Here is a 14,046-nt window from a genome sequence, read left to right on the forward strand (position 1 = left end):
ACTAGGTTCTTTGGAACCTAGTGAATCGTGACACTCGGTACCAGCTTGGTAAACCCTGGGATCCTGTACTGGAGTTGATAAGGAAGGCAACAACTGCAGTGATAAGGAAGGCGACAACTCCAGCAGCAGAACTCAACAAAAAGAGAAACTGAGAGTTAGGACATGGGGAACAAACACCAGACAGAAGCACTGTACCAAGAACAGAATGCCAGTTCACTGTAAGGTGCCCCGGACCAAAGATGGGACATCTCAGGAGGATTTTAGTGGGAACGGGCTCAGATGGAGCACCTCTATAGCTCATTTAAAACTACTTGATTGTTGATGTCTGTCACTTGGCACTACAGTGTTGCCACGTCAGCTGCCGTTCAGTTAAAGGTGACAAGCAAACCCTTTGCGCCACTTTACAAGTGCTGAAATGCTGTTCGTGTAACATGGAGCAATGTTGGAAGCTGCTGCCATCAGGTATAGGAATGCAAGATGCTCTGTCAACAGCCGATTTTAAATGCGAATGACTGAACTGTGCAAACAACGCATTTTGTAGCGTGAATTTACACTCATGTCCTAACCTAACCACAACCTCTTGATGTGCAGTATACCTGAGAAAATAGCGGTTAGCGCCCTGCAGCATAATTACTAATCACACTCACTTAGCTCATGGCAAATTAAAGCTAACCTGTACAAGCAAACTCAAGACAGAAAAAAAAACTCAATTTCAGTGCTAAAACCAAACTGTAACTTCTTGCTTTTGCTAACTGGGCTGACATGATGCTGACCAGTGAGTAGTCCTGGTTGCAACTCATTCACTGGTCATAGGCGACACAAGCAGATTCCAAAAGAAAGAGGACTTATCCAGAAAAATAATAGCAAATAATAAGACTAAAAACGGTGATGAAAATGATGCAACAAAAGATTAGAAATGGAAAAAATAGATTGAAATCATTTATTTGAAAATAATAATTATCTAAGTTAATTTGGTAAATATTTGAAAAAGAAAAGAAATATTATAATCTGGTGATATTCAAACCTGCATCCTGTTGCACTGCAGGCTATGACATTACCACTGCACTACAGAATACCTTCAAAATACATAAAATTTATTTATGTATAGAACCAGTTGCAATGATCGTTTTCTGCCTTCAGAATGTTGTGTTTTATACCATGTTGTATGAAATTTACGTACTGTAGGCGATCTCTGTGATGATAACTGAATATGTGAACTCGAATGGAAATGGAAATTAACTGACCATTTATTGTTGCAATTTGGCAACAGCGAACAGTTCAAGCATAACATTGAACACTGATTGGAGGAAGACACCTTCAGCATGTGAAGTGTCAACTGCCAAGTTATTTTAATCAGACTATAGAACCGACCATGGCTGTGCATCAGACCAAAAAGTAATGCAAGTCTATTGGCAGGCACACTGGACCAAAGACAGTGAGTCACATTGTCAAAATATTGTGCATGGATGATGGTGGTATGCTGCAGAACACCCTACACTTTAAGCTGTCAACAGATTACCAGGAAAGCCTGAAGAATTACATCAAAAGACTTCATGGGGAGAAGATTACTGGGATATCAAAAAGCTACAGGAACTCAAATGGGAATCCCTAGAGGGAAGACAGTGTTCTTTTCAAGAAGCACTGTTGAGAAAATTTAGAGAAGCGGCATTTGAAGCTGAGTGCCAAAAGATTCTACTCTCGTCAACATACATTATGCATAAGGACCATGAAGATCAGATGCAAGAAATTAGGGCTCATACGGAGGCATATAGACAAGTCGCTTTTCCATCGTTCTTTTTGTGAGTGGAAGAGAAAGGGAAACAACAAGTAGTGGTACAGAATACCCTCCACCACACACCACACGGTGGCTTGTGGAGTATCTATGTAGAAATGCAGAAGCTAGACAAGCTTCAACAAAGGAAAGGGAGAATGCTTAGTTCTCTCAGCTTCCTGTTGAGATGGAGACATAGTACCAGTTTTTGTCAGAATCGAGCATCACATAAATTCCCTAATGGCAAATGAGATAAAACTCGGGCAAGCATGGCACTTGTTATAGAAAGGATTCGAGATATATGCCACAGGTTAGATGTGGTGGCCATGGAGCCTTTTGTACCTTCACCTGTACATGATTGCCTCCCTGGCAGGTAAAAATTGGGACTGGGTAGGCAATGCCTCTTCGCCCCTGACAGAGTGCGCCAGGAAGAATGCCTCAGTGTGCCATTCTGTAAAGTTTGGCCATATTTGTTAGAAAGCACAGCAGATGGAGGATACTCTCACAGTGATTAATCTAAGAGACAAGCAATTTAATGACACCATTTTGAAGGTACTCGGCAAGGGCCTCAGTTTCACACCTACTCCTAGGAAGTTTCATCAGTGTAGTGGGGCAAGTAGCCAACACCTTCCACCAAATGTGGCAGAAAATATACTCTGCAAGACATGCAGGGCGATCACTGATACACAATCTCGAAAATTCGGCATTTTCAGTGACTAGAGGCTAGCACTCGAGAAGCTGTGGGAAGATAGCAGCATTGTGATTTTGCCAGCAGACATAGGTACCCCTACAGCCGTTCCGCAGCAGACCAGTTATGATGAGAAAGTTTGTCAACATCTGGAGGAGTGTGCATACAGAATTTTGGAATGTGACTCTACAGACAGAGTGGACAAGAAGACCAGGGCTCTCTAGAAGGCAACAGGAATGCCTAACCAGGTCACCAAAGAACTACAATCTGCACCACTAGTTCAACCTAGACTTTATGGGCTGCCGAAAGTACACAAAAGAAGGGTGTGCTACTATGCCTAGTTGTCAGTAAACATTGGTGTATCAACATATTCAGCAGCTAAGTACTTGAAGAGACCGCTGTGCCCAAATTGGGGAAGTGCATTCACTTCATACTCATCTCTGAGCATTTCTTGCAACATCTCAGGCAACGGAATCTGATGTCATGGTCAGTTTTGATTTGGTTTCCGGTATTAATGAAGGTACCACTGAAAGACTCGCTTGAACTGCTTTTAGAGAAATTTGATGATGCTCTGATGGACCTGTTCAGCCATTTACTGTCTTCAACATATTTTCTGTATGGGGACTAATAATATGGGCAGGCAGAAGGAGTGGCCATAGGCAGCCCTCTTTCTTCATTGTTTGCAAATCTGTTCATGGCAAAATTTGAGGAGGAAGCATTAGAGATGGCTAGACACAAACCCACATGCATTTTCAGGTTTGTGGAGGAGACTATTTTGATCTGGCCTCATGGTAGGGAGAGGTTCAGTGAGTTTTTAGAACATCTTACCTCACACCACCCAAATATAAAGGTAAAGGTGGTGAAAAACTCATGGATCATGGCACTGGATATCAACTGAGCAAAACTGGTATCCTGCACTGGAGTTTCTAAAAATGCTGCAGTTGCAGCACCAGAACTCAAAACAAAAAGAACTAAGAACATGGTCATGGGTAATGAACTCTAGACAGAGTAGTAGGTGTAGTATACTGAGAACAGAATATCAGCTTGCATGCAAGTTCACCGCACCAAAGGCAGAGCATCTCAGAATGTTTCTGGTGGGACTGGACTGCAGACATAGCACCTAGAATGGACCATTGGGGGGGGGGGGGGGGGGGGGGAGGCAGTAGATATAAATATTGGACCAGTTACACTCGCCTGCCAGTCTCAGGTAGCACCTGATGAAGGCTGCAACTCATGTTGTCAAAATGTCATTCATGGACAATACTGATGTCCGGCAGAACACCTGGTGCCTTGAAAGTAACCAAGTGCAAATAGGTATATATTACGCTGTTTAAAGTTAAAAATATACCAAAGACCTGCTCATTCTCTTTGCTTACATTCATGGTATCCATTAAAAGATTTTTGATGAAAAATAAAAATGGTTTACTCAGGATCATGCTATCTACCCTGTAACAAACTATTATCTAGCAGATTTTATTGACATTATCTTCCTTATCCGTACATTAATAAAGTCCTTGAAGTGCTTCTTATATGCCACTTCAGAAATTGGAAATTGTCTGAGATATAGCAGCTATTGAAATGCAAAACAGTCACTAATAATGTAAGCATAACCTGTTGCTAATAATCAGAGTGTAAATGGTAGTCCCTTTTTTCCCAAGTTATGTTGGTCTTCAGTAATTAGTGTTCTACTTTTAAATATCCTCCTCAGTTTTATTGATAATCCATCAAAAAGTATCTACTGAAATATATGCAACGTTTTTGAAATAATGGTGAGGAAAGCAGGAGCTGCAATTCAGTGCACGAACTCGGATACCTGATTTCTTTCTTTCATATGCCATTTTGCATACTTTGTCAAAAACAGTGCACTCGCCCTGAAAAATAATCCTTTCTGAATATCAAAGTTTTGCGTCATGAGTGTAACTACATATTGTCGTATCCTGACGGTGATTACTAAGAGTCAAAAAACAAGGACATGGCATTCGGCTATTCTGGTTATCCTGTGCTCTCTTCCATTCCCTGTAGTGTATATGCTTTTTCATAGATACAAGTGGTGGTAGTGACCACTGGTGAACTGTCTGTTAATGCTCGTTCACTAGTGTTTTCTTCAATTCGCACCGGTCTTGATGTATCAGGGAACATCATTATTACACAAAAAAAGGGTAACTATCAGTCCACTTTATGTGCATGTCTGCATCATTGTTGACCTGATAGCCATTTGTTCTGAAATTACACTAAAACAGAGCTAGAATGTATTTGTTTGGTGTCATTGTATCTACCTGTTGAATTTAAGCTCTGTGAATGTGATTGGTATGCACTGTTTCACTTATTAAGCTGTTGCCCAGATGTGGAACAGATAAGTCATGTATCACCTTGCATTTTTTAAATATTTTTTATTGAAATACTTAAAACATTGCTACTAGCAAACAATTATAGGAGTGTTCACTCCATCCACACAGTTTACTTATTTACTGCCTCATTCTATTAATTTTGCATGTTTTTTACTTTTGATGCTATCTTTCTCGTAAATTCATTGATACTAAAAAAACCATTCTCAATTCCTTGAAAACCATGTTTTAGTCTATGAATCAACCTTTTCTTCTTACAAGGGAACCTCCCCATCGCACCCCACTCAGATTTAGTTATAAGTTGGCACAGTGGATAGGCCTCGAAAAACTGAACACAGATCAATCGAGAAAACAGGAAGAAGTTGTGTGGAACTATGAAAAAATAAGCAAAATATACAAACTGAGTAGTGCATGCGCAGGATAAGCAACATCAAGGATAGTGTGAGTTCAGGAGCGTCATGGTCCCGTGGTTAGCGTGAGCAGCTGCGGAATGAGAGGTCCTTGGTTCAAGTCTTCCCTCAAGTGAAAAGTTTACTGTCTTTATTTTTGCAAAGTTATGATCTGTCTGTTCGTTCATTGACATCTCTGTTCACTGTAATAAGTTTAGTGTTTGTGTTTTGCGACCGCACCGCAAAACTGTGTGATTAGTAGACAAAAGGACATGCCTCTCCAATGGGAATCGAAAACATTTGATCGCAAGGTCATTGGTCAACCGATTCCTCCACAGGAAAACATGTCTGATATATTCTATACGACACTGGTGACCGCATGTGTGTCACATGGCAGGAATATGTTGTCGACCCACCTAACTTGTACACTTGGCGAATGGGTAAAAAGATTCTTCTATCTTGCCCGATTTTGGTTTTCTTGTGGATGTGATAATCGCTCCCAAAAATGTGATGAAAACATAAGAGTTTGTCACATAAACTGAAAATGAAAAATTAAACTTTTCACCCGAGGGAAGACTTGAACCAAGAACCACTCGTTCCGCAGCTGCTCACGCTAACCACAGGACCCCGGCGCTTCTGAGCTCACCCTAGCCTTGTTGTTGCCTACCTTGCAAATGGACTACTCAGTTTGTATATTTCGCTTATTTCTTCATAGTTCCACACAACTTCTTCCTGTTTTCTTGGTTGATTTGTGTTCAGTTTTTCAAGGCCTATCCACTGTGCCAACTTATAACTAAATCTGAGGGGGGTGCCATGGGGAGGTTCCCTTGTTGGCAGACATTTGGAAACTCCAGGTTGTAATATCAACAATATCAGGAAAAGGATACCTCCCATCTACAGTGTTGATAAAAGCTTGTGGTGGAGGAGAGGAGCCAGATGGCCCGGGGTTGTGAAGCAGCCTTTGAAATCAAGCCTGTTATGTTCAGCTGCATGTTGTTCCACAGGGTGCTCTGCCATTCTCTTTGCTGGTGGTCATTCGTCATGTGGGACAATTGGTTGGTAGTCATATCAATATAAAAGGCTGGGCAATGATTGCAGCAGAGGTGGTATATGACAGGGTTGCTTTCAGAGGTGGCCGGCCTCTGATGGGATAGGACAAGCTTGTGACAGGACTGCAATAGGAAGTGCTGAGTGGGTGCATTGGGCAGCTCTTGCACTTGTCTCTCCCCCAGGTATGATCCGTTTAGTAAGAGATTGGGGCTGGTATGAGGTACAGATGGACTAGGATGTTGTGGAGGTTGGGTGTGTGACTGAATACCGCTTTAGGAGGGGTGGGAAAGATCTTTGGTAGGATGTCCCTCATTTCAGGGCATGACACTAGGTAATCAAAGGCCTGAGAAAGGATGTTGTTCAGTTGTTCCAGTCCAGGGCGGTACTGAGTGATGAAGGAGGCACTCCTTTGTAGCTGGTTGTTGGGGTTGGTGGGAGGATTGGGGGTGTATTGGAAAATGGAACGGGAGACCTGTTTGCGGACTAGGTCTGAGGGATAGTGCCTATCTGTGAAGGCCTTGGTGAGACCTTCAGCATACTGGGCAAGGGAGTTCTGTCACTGCTGGTATGCTGTCCTTGGCTGGCCAGGCTGTATGGGAGGGAATTCCTTTGGTGTAGAAGGGATGGCAGCTGTCGAAATGCAGGTACTGTTGGTGTTTGTGAACAGAGGTGTGGATGGAGCCATCATCGAGGAGGAGGTCAACATCAAGGAAGATGGCACTTGAGGGAGGACCAGGTAAAGTGGATGGAAAAGACGTTGTTGAGGTTGTGAAGGAATGAGATCAGGGTGTCTTGACCCTGAGTCCAGATCATGAAGATATCATCAGTGAACCTGAACCAGACTGTGGGTTGGAGTTTTGGGATGCTAGTCAGGTTGGAATAGGAGCGGACCATGTATGTGCCCATGGCTGTGCTGCGGATTTCTTTGTAAACCTTCCCTTCGAAGTAGTAATAGTTTTGTGTTAGGTAAGGTTAGTAAGATGTATGGGGAATGAGGTAGTGTGTTTGGAGTCTGAAGGATATTGGGAAGATAGTGTTCAATAGTAGCAAGATCACAGGCATGAGGGATGTTAGTGTGTAAGGAAGTGGTATCAACAGTGACTACTAGGGTGGGTAAGGGGTGGGAATGGTGGAGAATTGGTCATAACGTACTTAAAAATACTTCTCATCTCCTTTGTGACAACAGTGTCATAAGTCTCAGTTAATTTTTCTGTAAAAACTTGCTTGTTTGCTGCAAATGCTGAGGATTAATGTTTTTACTAAGGCATTGTACATTCTGAAGTCACAGCTTCATCACTAGGGCTTCAATTTTTTATGTAGAGACCTTCATTGCGATGTCAACATGTCAGAAGCCTACGTATGTGAGTTATAATGCATCCTAATTGAAACTTGTGAAACTGTGGTGGGATTCATACAAAGTTATTGAAGAATATATGCAGAGTTTTGTTAAAACTTACAGTACACCTGTGCATTTTGTTGTTTCCTTTTGTACCAGACATCACAGTAAAGATATGTGTTCCTGATGTGTTGACGTTGTGAGACCTTACATAGAAATTAGTCGTAGTGGCGAAGCGTGACTTTGAAATGTGCATTGGCGTAGGAAAAACACTATCTCAAAGACACTAGATAGATTTTGTTACTAAGTTTTCCTTTTATTTTACTGTGTCAGTTTTGCCAAGAATAGCTGCTCCAGATACCATGGAACTCTATTAGAATCTAGTATAATTAATAATTACTTGATGTTGCACTGTCATTGAAACTTAGATGTAGAGTAAGAGAACCTCCCTTCAAGATTTAGGCTTATCATGCAGCTAATATCAGCTAATTTTGATTAAGCAAAATATGATGATCACAAAGTTTATAAAAGGTAAGTTACAGTTTTAACAAAAGTACACTCTCAATTATGAAGCACAATATTTACACTTTCTTTGTTTGCCAATGAACCAAGCATTATTTTTAAGTTGAAAGAACTTCATGCACACACTCCCCTTGACATAAGTTTTGTGCTTCATTGTGGGCTGCAGTGTGGATAATAAAGAACAGAAAAAAAGATTTATCATTGTAAGATAAAGATGGTATGCAGTGATACATAGATTTATTGGACACTTGAATATAACTTCAAAATATTGTGCCGCAGACCAGAAATGACTGGAACGAGAGTTACTGAGTAAGACTTTTTTGATACTACATTAAAGATTAGAAGAATAAAACTTCTGAAGTTCGTAAGTCGATACATGGAAGAGGCATTGCATAAACATGAGCCTTTAAGGAAGGTGGTTTTTAATATGTTGCCTCTATTAGAATGAGTGTGAATGTGAATGAGAATGAGTGGGAGAAAAAGTAAGGTAGCTAAAGGGCATCTTTAAAATAGCTTAGTTACAATGGAATGTATAAGAGTTACACATTTGCATAGTTTGAGAAACAGAATAATATGAACAGTATAAAATAAAATAACACCAAATTTTGTTAATGTTTTGTTCCACATACTTAATGTGTAAATGGTGTGGTTTAAATGTGTGCCTGCTTTGGTTTCAGGCTCAGGTGCATCTACTTGGAAACCTTGTTGTGTGGTATTCAGGCACTGTTAGTCTATTACTTTATGCCATTTTCCTCTGTGTGTATGTTTTACGAAGAAGACGTCAGTGCTATGATCTGAACAAAGGTAATTATTGTGTTTTTTATTAGTACACCCACAAATTAAAAATAGAAAAGTACAGAGCCATGAGCTGCTAAATGAAAATGAATCACATTTGTGTATTTCAGACATTTCTTTAGTAAAATACTGCAAATATCATTGCACTCTGTGTATTGCTATGGAATATTCTTATGTTTTGAGAGGGTTGCTACGATGCATGGAAGTTTTTGTGTCGTTGCCTGATACAAACTAGGCAGGTTACTGCCACAGGTCAGGTACCATAGGAAAACCAAAATAATTTCTTAATTGATTACCAAAAATGCAGTGGGGAATGAATATTATGACAGCAGTAACTTGAGTCCAAGTCAGTAAATATGACAACAAACAAAGAGGGTCATATGTTGAAATTCATTGAAACGTAAGTTGCTGCAGTTACAGAAAGTGTAATTATGACAAATAATTCAGGGAAACGTATTTTTAATACAGATTTTTGCTATGCCATCAACTTTCAAAATCCATGAATAGCTATTCAGAAAAGTCAAGTTAATAGGTGGGCAGTCTTATCTAAATAAAAGTAACTGGTCTGGGATGGAGCCCTTATGATATATAACAGACAGTCACATATTTCAGTAATGTGCTGTTCCATCAAATATGTGACAGCAGAATGCTTCAGTGACAAGCAACCACACTGTTAACATGCCACGGGTATAGTTTTCTGTTACAGTAACCCATATGTTAAAAATTGGACAGGAAATATCCTACATTACCTAAGTCTTTGTACCTTTGTCTGACAGAAAAAACAGGCCTTTATGTAGTAGGAGAAATAAATAGTTAAATACTAAATAATTGTTAGGGATGTCAGTCACATAATTTTAAAGAAAAAATTGTGATGACAGTCCACAAATTTACAATAACAAATATAATGTTCCTGTTGATGGTATGATAAATATGTGTATAATTATGAGTAAAGCTTAATGTTGACACTGGCAGCGGTAATTTGACGAAGAATATAGTGGTATGAATATAAATAATAGCAACAAAGTGGAGGAAAAATCTGATAAGAATTTCAGAAAATATAACAGAAACCATTCTGACACAATTTGAAATAAGTCCCCCCCCCCCCCCCCCCCCCTCCCCATTTTGAGATTATGGTAGACTTGTCAGTGGCCTGTTTTCATCCCATTTAAATGTACCTCACATGAGAATAAAGCCTTCCACTATTTAACAGTGCTGTTGGCTAGCAGAATGTATCATTTAATGTGTATTTTGACACACTCGCACACTGCCATTCACCATCTTGTGTTGTGATTAATCAATCAGACAACCTTTTCCCGTGCTTTGCATGTCAAATGGTAGTGGTCTTGCAGCCATTCTAATCATTGTGTCCTGTAAAATTAGGTGAGAAGATGTGAGACAACTTCTGTACCTCATGGGGAGATGGCAGTACATCTTATCGCAGATTGTCCAAGATGTAATTGCCAAGCAATTTGCTGCACAGTGGTTCATCTGTCCACTGCTACAATCTGTAATAGTAGACAATGATCCATGTCACCAACATCTTTTTGCCCATAGCCGTTGAGTTGTGCAAGTGGTTTACCCCAAATTGAGGAATGCTCATGATGAGGTGACATGTGAAAGGCTGAGTGCCTGCACAGCCTTGGAGATTGAATGCCCCATTTGTCAAGCACCAGCAATCTAATGGTGATCAAATATGGTGATATAGTGGTTTGCCTTTGTCCTGCTAACAGTTAGTGTAAGGTCTGACATTGTCCCATTCATGTGCTACACTGAACTGTACCATCCATATGGTGACAGGTCTACTCTCTCCTTAACACAGAAAAAAATATGTTGAAAATCCTGTTTTGTGTATTGCTGTGTGTGTGTGTGTGTGTGTGTGTGTGTGTGTGTGTGGTGTTGTTGTTGTTGTTTTGATGGACATTTTGCTAATTGTCTTTCCACAACATTTTGTTTCAGATGCGTGGCATAAATTTGTCACTATTGGTGAAATACTTCTTGTAGGTTATCTGTTTCATTATATACCATTCTTCTTTGTGGAAAGGACACTTTTTCTGCATCACTACTTACCTGCATTTACCTTCAAAGTGCTATTGACAGCTGCTATGGTAGAACATATGCTATATTTTGTGAGGTGAGTTACTAACTTTTAAACAAGAATGGTGACAGAAGTTTAACCTGTGAACCCTCAATTCTTTTAAAGAACTTCAGACTTCTAGTTACTTTACAAATGAGGTGATGCATTAAACATTTTACATTAAGCATGTAAGCGAGAAAAAGTTTACAAAGGTTTGAAATCATGTTCAAAGTTTATTGGAAGTCGCTAAGTTCTGTTACTATCAAACACTGTATGAGTCAAGTCTGTGCAGTTCGTGCTCCATTTTAAGCAATGTCTTTTTTTTTCTCTGAATATCTATTATGTCATATCTTCTGCACTATGTGCCGTGCAACAGTATAATTTTGCGGGTATATTCTGTGGTAAATGTGATACTGTCCACAGTGTGTGTTGCAAATAGAGTTAATAGTAAAGCAGTAATAAATTAAAACTTGATATTAGATGCTGAGGTTTTATTGCATAAACAGTGAAATTTAATAAGTGATAAAGGTTTTTTCCTTTCATCGTTTTGTGGGGGGACAATGAGAAAAAGTTTTGAAATTATGTGTAAAGTTTTTGGGAGGTCACTAAATGCTGTCATTCTTAAATACTGTGTGAATAATATCTGCATTCCTGCACACATTCTTTTGACTCAAGACATATAGACAGTTTCTAACTTTAATACTTGTCTTACTGTAATAAAGCTTTATCATAACATTATATGTCTTAATGAGTAGATTATGACAGCATTTTAATTTTTTTAATTTGGACAATAATTACATTTAATATTGAAAATCAAATTTTTGTTGTCCCTGGAAGCCATTAGAAAGGCAATTTACAACTGGGAAAATGTATCATGAACCAGGTTGGCCATTAAGTATATAGATATTTGCTCAAACGTCAGAAGTTGTTAATTGTTTTCATTCTCTTTTGCTTCCATTTAAATGTCACAGGGCCCTTAAGTTACAGAGTCATGGTCCTGGAATATGTGTCCTTATAAATAGTAAATATGGAGAATATCATAGTAGTGGTAATATATCAAAACAATATTTTACCTGCTTAGTTTACATTATGCACCAGATCAGAACATCAGTAAGAGCGACTGTTCTTTAGGATCAGCTAGTCTACAGGTGGTGGTGGCTCTGGTGCTCAATCCAGAAGTCAGAGGGACACCGATTGCGACTGTGGTCACAGTCAGAGCTGGTTGCGATGATGGGTCAGAAGGCTGTGGCCGGCCATGCTGTCAAACAGCTGATGGCTCCTGTGGCCTAGGATGACTCCTCGGGGCCACCGCAAATACAGGCCAAATTTGCTTGCCCAGGCACAGCTACTCTGCATTTATGTGGGCCTGTATACATGCTGGGTGTGGATGGAGGAAGTCAACAGGGAGCAATCCTGGCTTCCATGCAGTGTTTCAGCTGGAATGACCTCTTTGACGGGGGTGATCTGATAGGAGGGTGGTCTAATAGGAGGTGAGGAAGCTGTGGAGTATTTCATTTGTAGATGACATCAGCAAGGCCTTCCACATCTGCTTTTTAAAAGTATGGATCATCTGCCTGGCCTCTGCGTTGGAAGTGGGGTGAAATGGGGCAGCAGTCAGGTATTTTATGCTGTTTTGGTGAGACAAGGCCTGAACTGCAGTGACATCAGTTGGGAACCGATGTCTGACAGCAGACTTTATGCACTCCTTCGGTGGCTAATGTCATTGGCAAGGGACATTTGGTAGCACGGGTGCTAGTGGAAGGCATCTGCACTATATAAGGGAAATTTGAGAGTGTGTCCACCACCACCAGCAGCCACATAACTGCTTGAAGCAGTCTGGCAGAATCCTATGGGTGGTCAGGACAGAGCCATGGCAAGAAATATTGCCTGGGGGCCGTTTGATTGAGGAAACAGGCACGAAAGGAGAGGCATGCGCATACAATGTCGGCATCTGTGCTGGGTGTAATTCTCATTAACGTTTTTCATTTATTAATTTTGCAGCTGTCAGACTCTAGTATGAAAGCTTCACAAAGAAAACACTTCGCTAATAATTGAACTAGACCGAGTGCCTAATATAAACCAAAGTTCTTATAATTTATGAATATCAAAGTTAATCAGTCATAAATTGGAAAAATGTCACTTTGAAAGAGTGACAGTACAGACCAGATTACTTTATTGTATTGAATGAAAAAAACCTAATCATAAATTACTTTTACCCTACCATTGACATAATACTTTCAAACTCAAAATCAACTCCTTAACAAATTTCTTCAAATAATTAATGTGTGATGCAGCTGCATGCAGCCATTCCTTACGAAAGTCTAACAACAACACCCGCATACATGGACATGACCAGTAGTGCTTGTGTATAGTTGACATTGAATAGTAAGGCAGTTCCCCCAACAGAAAGAGGGTGTGTGCAGCTTTGAAAGTTCCGGAAACCAGCAGTGTGTAAGGATTATGATTTACTACGCCGTAAAACCAATTATATCAGTAACCCCCCTCCCCAGCCAAATAGAATTCTTCCAAAAAATTCCAGAAAAAGTTTTTGAAAACTCAAAAAGAAACTTTAAATCCCAAAGAAAGTTATGACCCAATAACAAGATCCCCAGAGAAACATGTAACCTCGTGCTAATGAACAACCGAGCAATGGCTCCCTTCTCCTAAATCATCACACTGTAATACAATAGAAATAGTAGGCACATTTTACATTGTCTCCTCCCTAAACCTAAAATTGCAATTTGTTTGCATTTTATTTGAATATGTGGTAAGTAGACATAGGATGTATACGGAAAATCAAATTGGTTATACAGGGGGTCCCAGGAAGAATGGTCAGTGTTCAGGATGTGACGGGATCAATGATTCAAAGGAAAATCTAGTAAACATGGGCTCTAAAATGCATACCGTAAGAACAGTGAGCGCTTGTTCATCTTTGCTAATGTGAAACACATCTCTTCTACTGAACCAAGTGCTGAATATTGACTATTCTTCCTGGGACACTATGTATGAGTAACAGCATACTTCACTACTGTGAAGGCATCTTCATGTAAATCGTTAAATGTTATGTATGCAGGTT

At 40.0% G+C, this 14,046-nt stretch overlaps 1 protein-coding gene across 3 annotated transcripts in view; it reads left to right on the forward strand.

Moving 5' to 3' along the window:
* Window positions 1-14,046, forward strand: part of LOC124615537 (protein O-mannosyltransferase 1) — a 160,969-nt gene that overhangs the window by 119,305 nt on the left and 27,618 nt on the right. For 2 of the 3 annotated variants that reach the window (XM_047143502.1, XM_047143501.1), the window contains 2 exons: window positions 8,779-8,905; window positions 10,853-11,027. In XM_047143502.1, coding sequence (XP_046999458.1) covers window positions 8,779-8,905; window positions 10,853-11,027 — 302 coding nt within the window. Of the gene's footprint in view, window positions 1-8,778; window positions 8,906-10,852; window positions 11,028-14,046 lie in introns of those variants that run through there. The other variant, XR_006979799.1, reaches the window with a different exon arrangement.

This window comes from Schistocerca americana, chromosome 5, assembly GCF_021461395.2.
Source record: "Schistocerca americana isolate TAMUIC-IGC-003095 chromosome 5, iqSchAmer2.1, whole genome shotgun sequence".
Taxonomy (NCBI): Eukaryota; Metazoa; Arthropoda; class Insecta; order Orthoptera; family Acrididae; genus Schistocerca; species Schistocerca americana.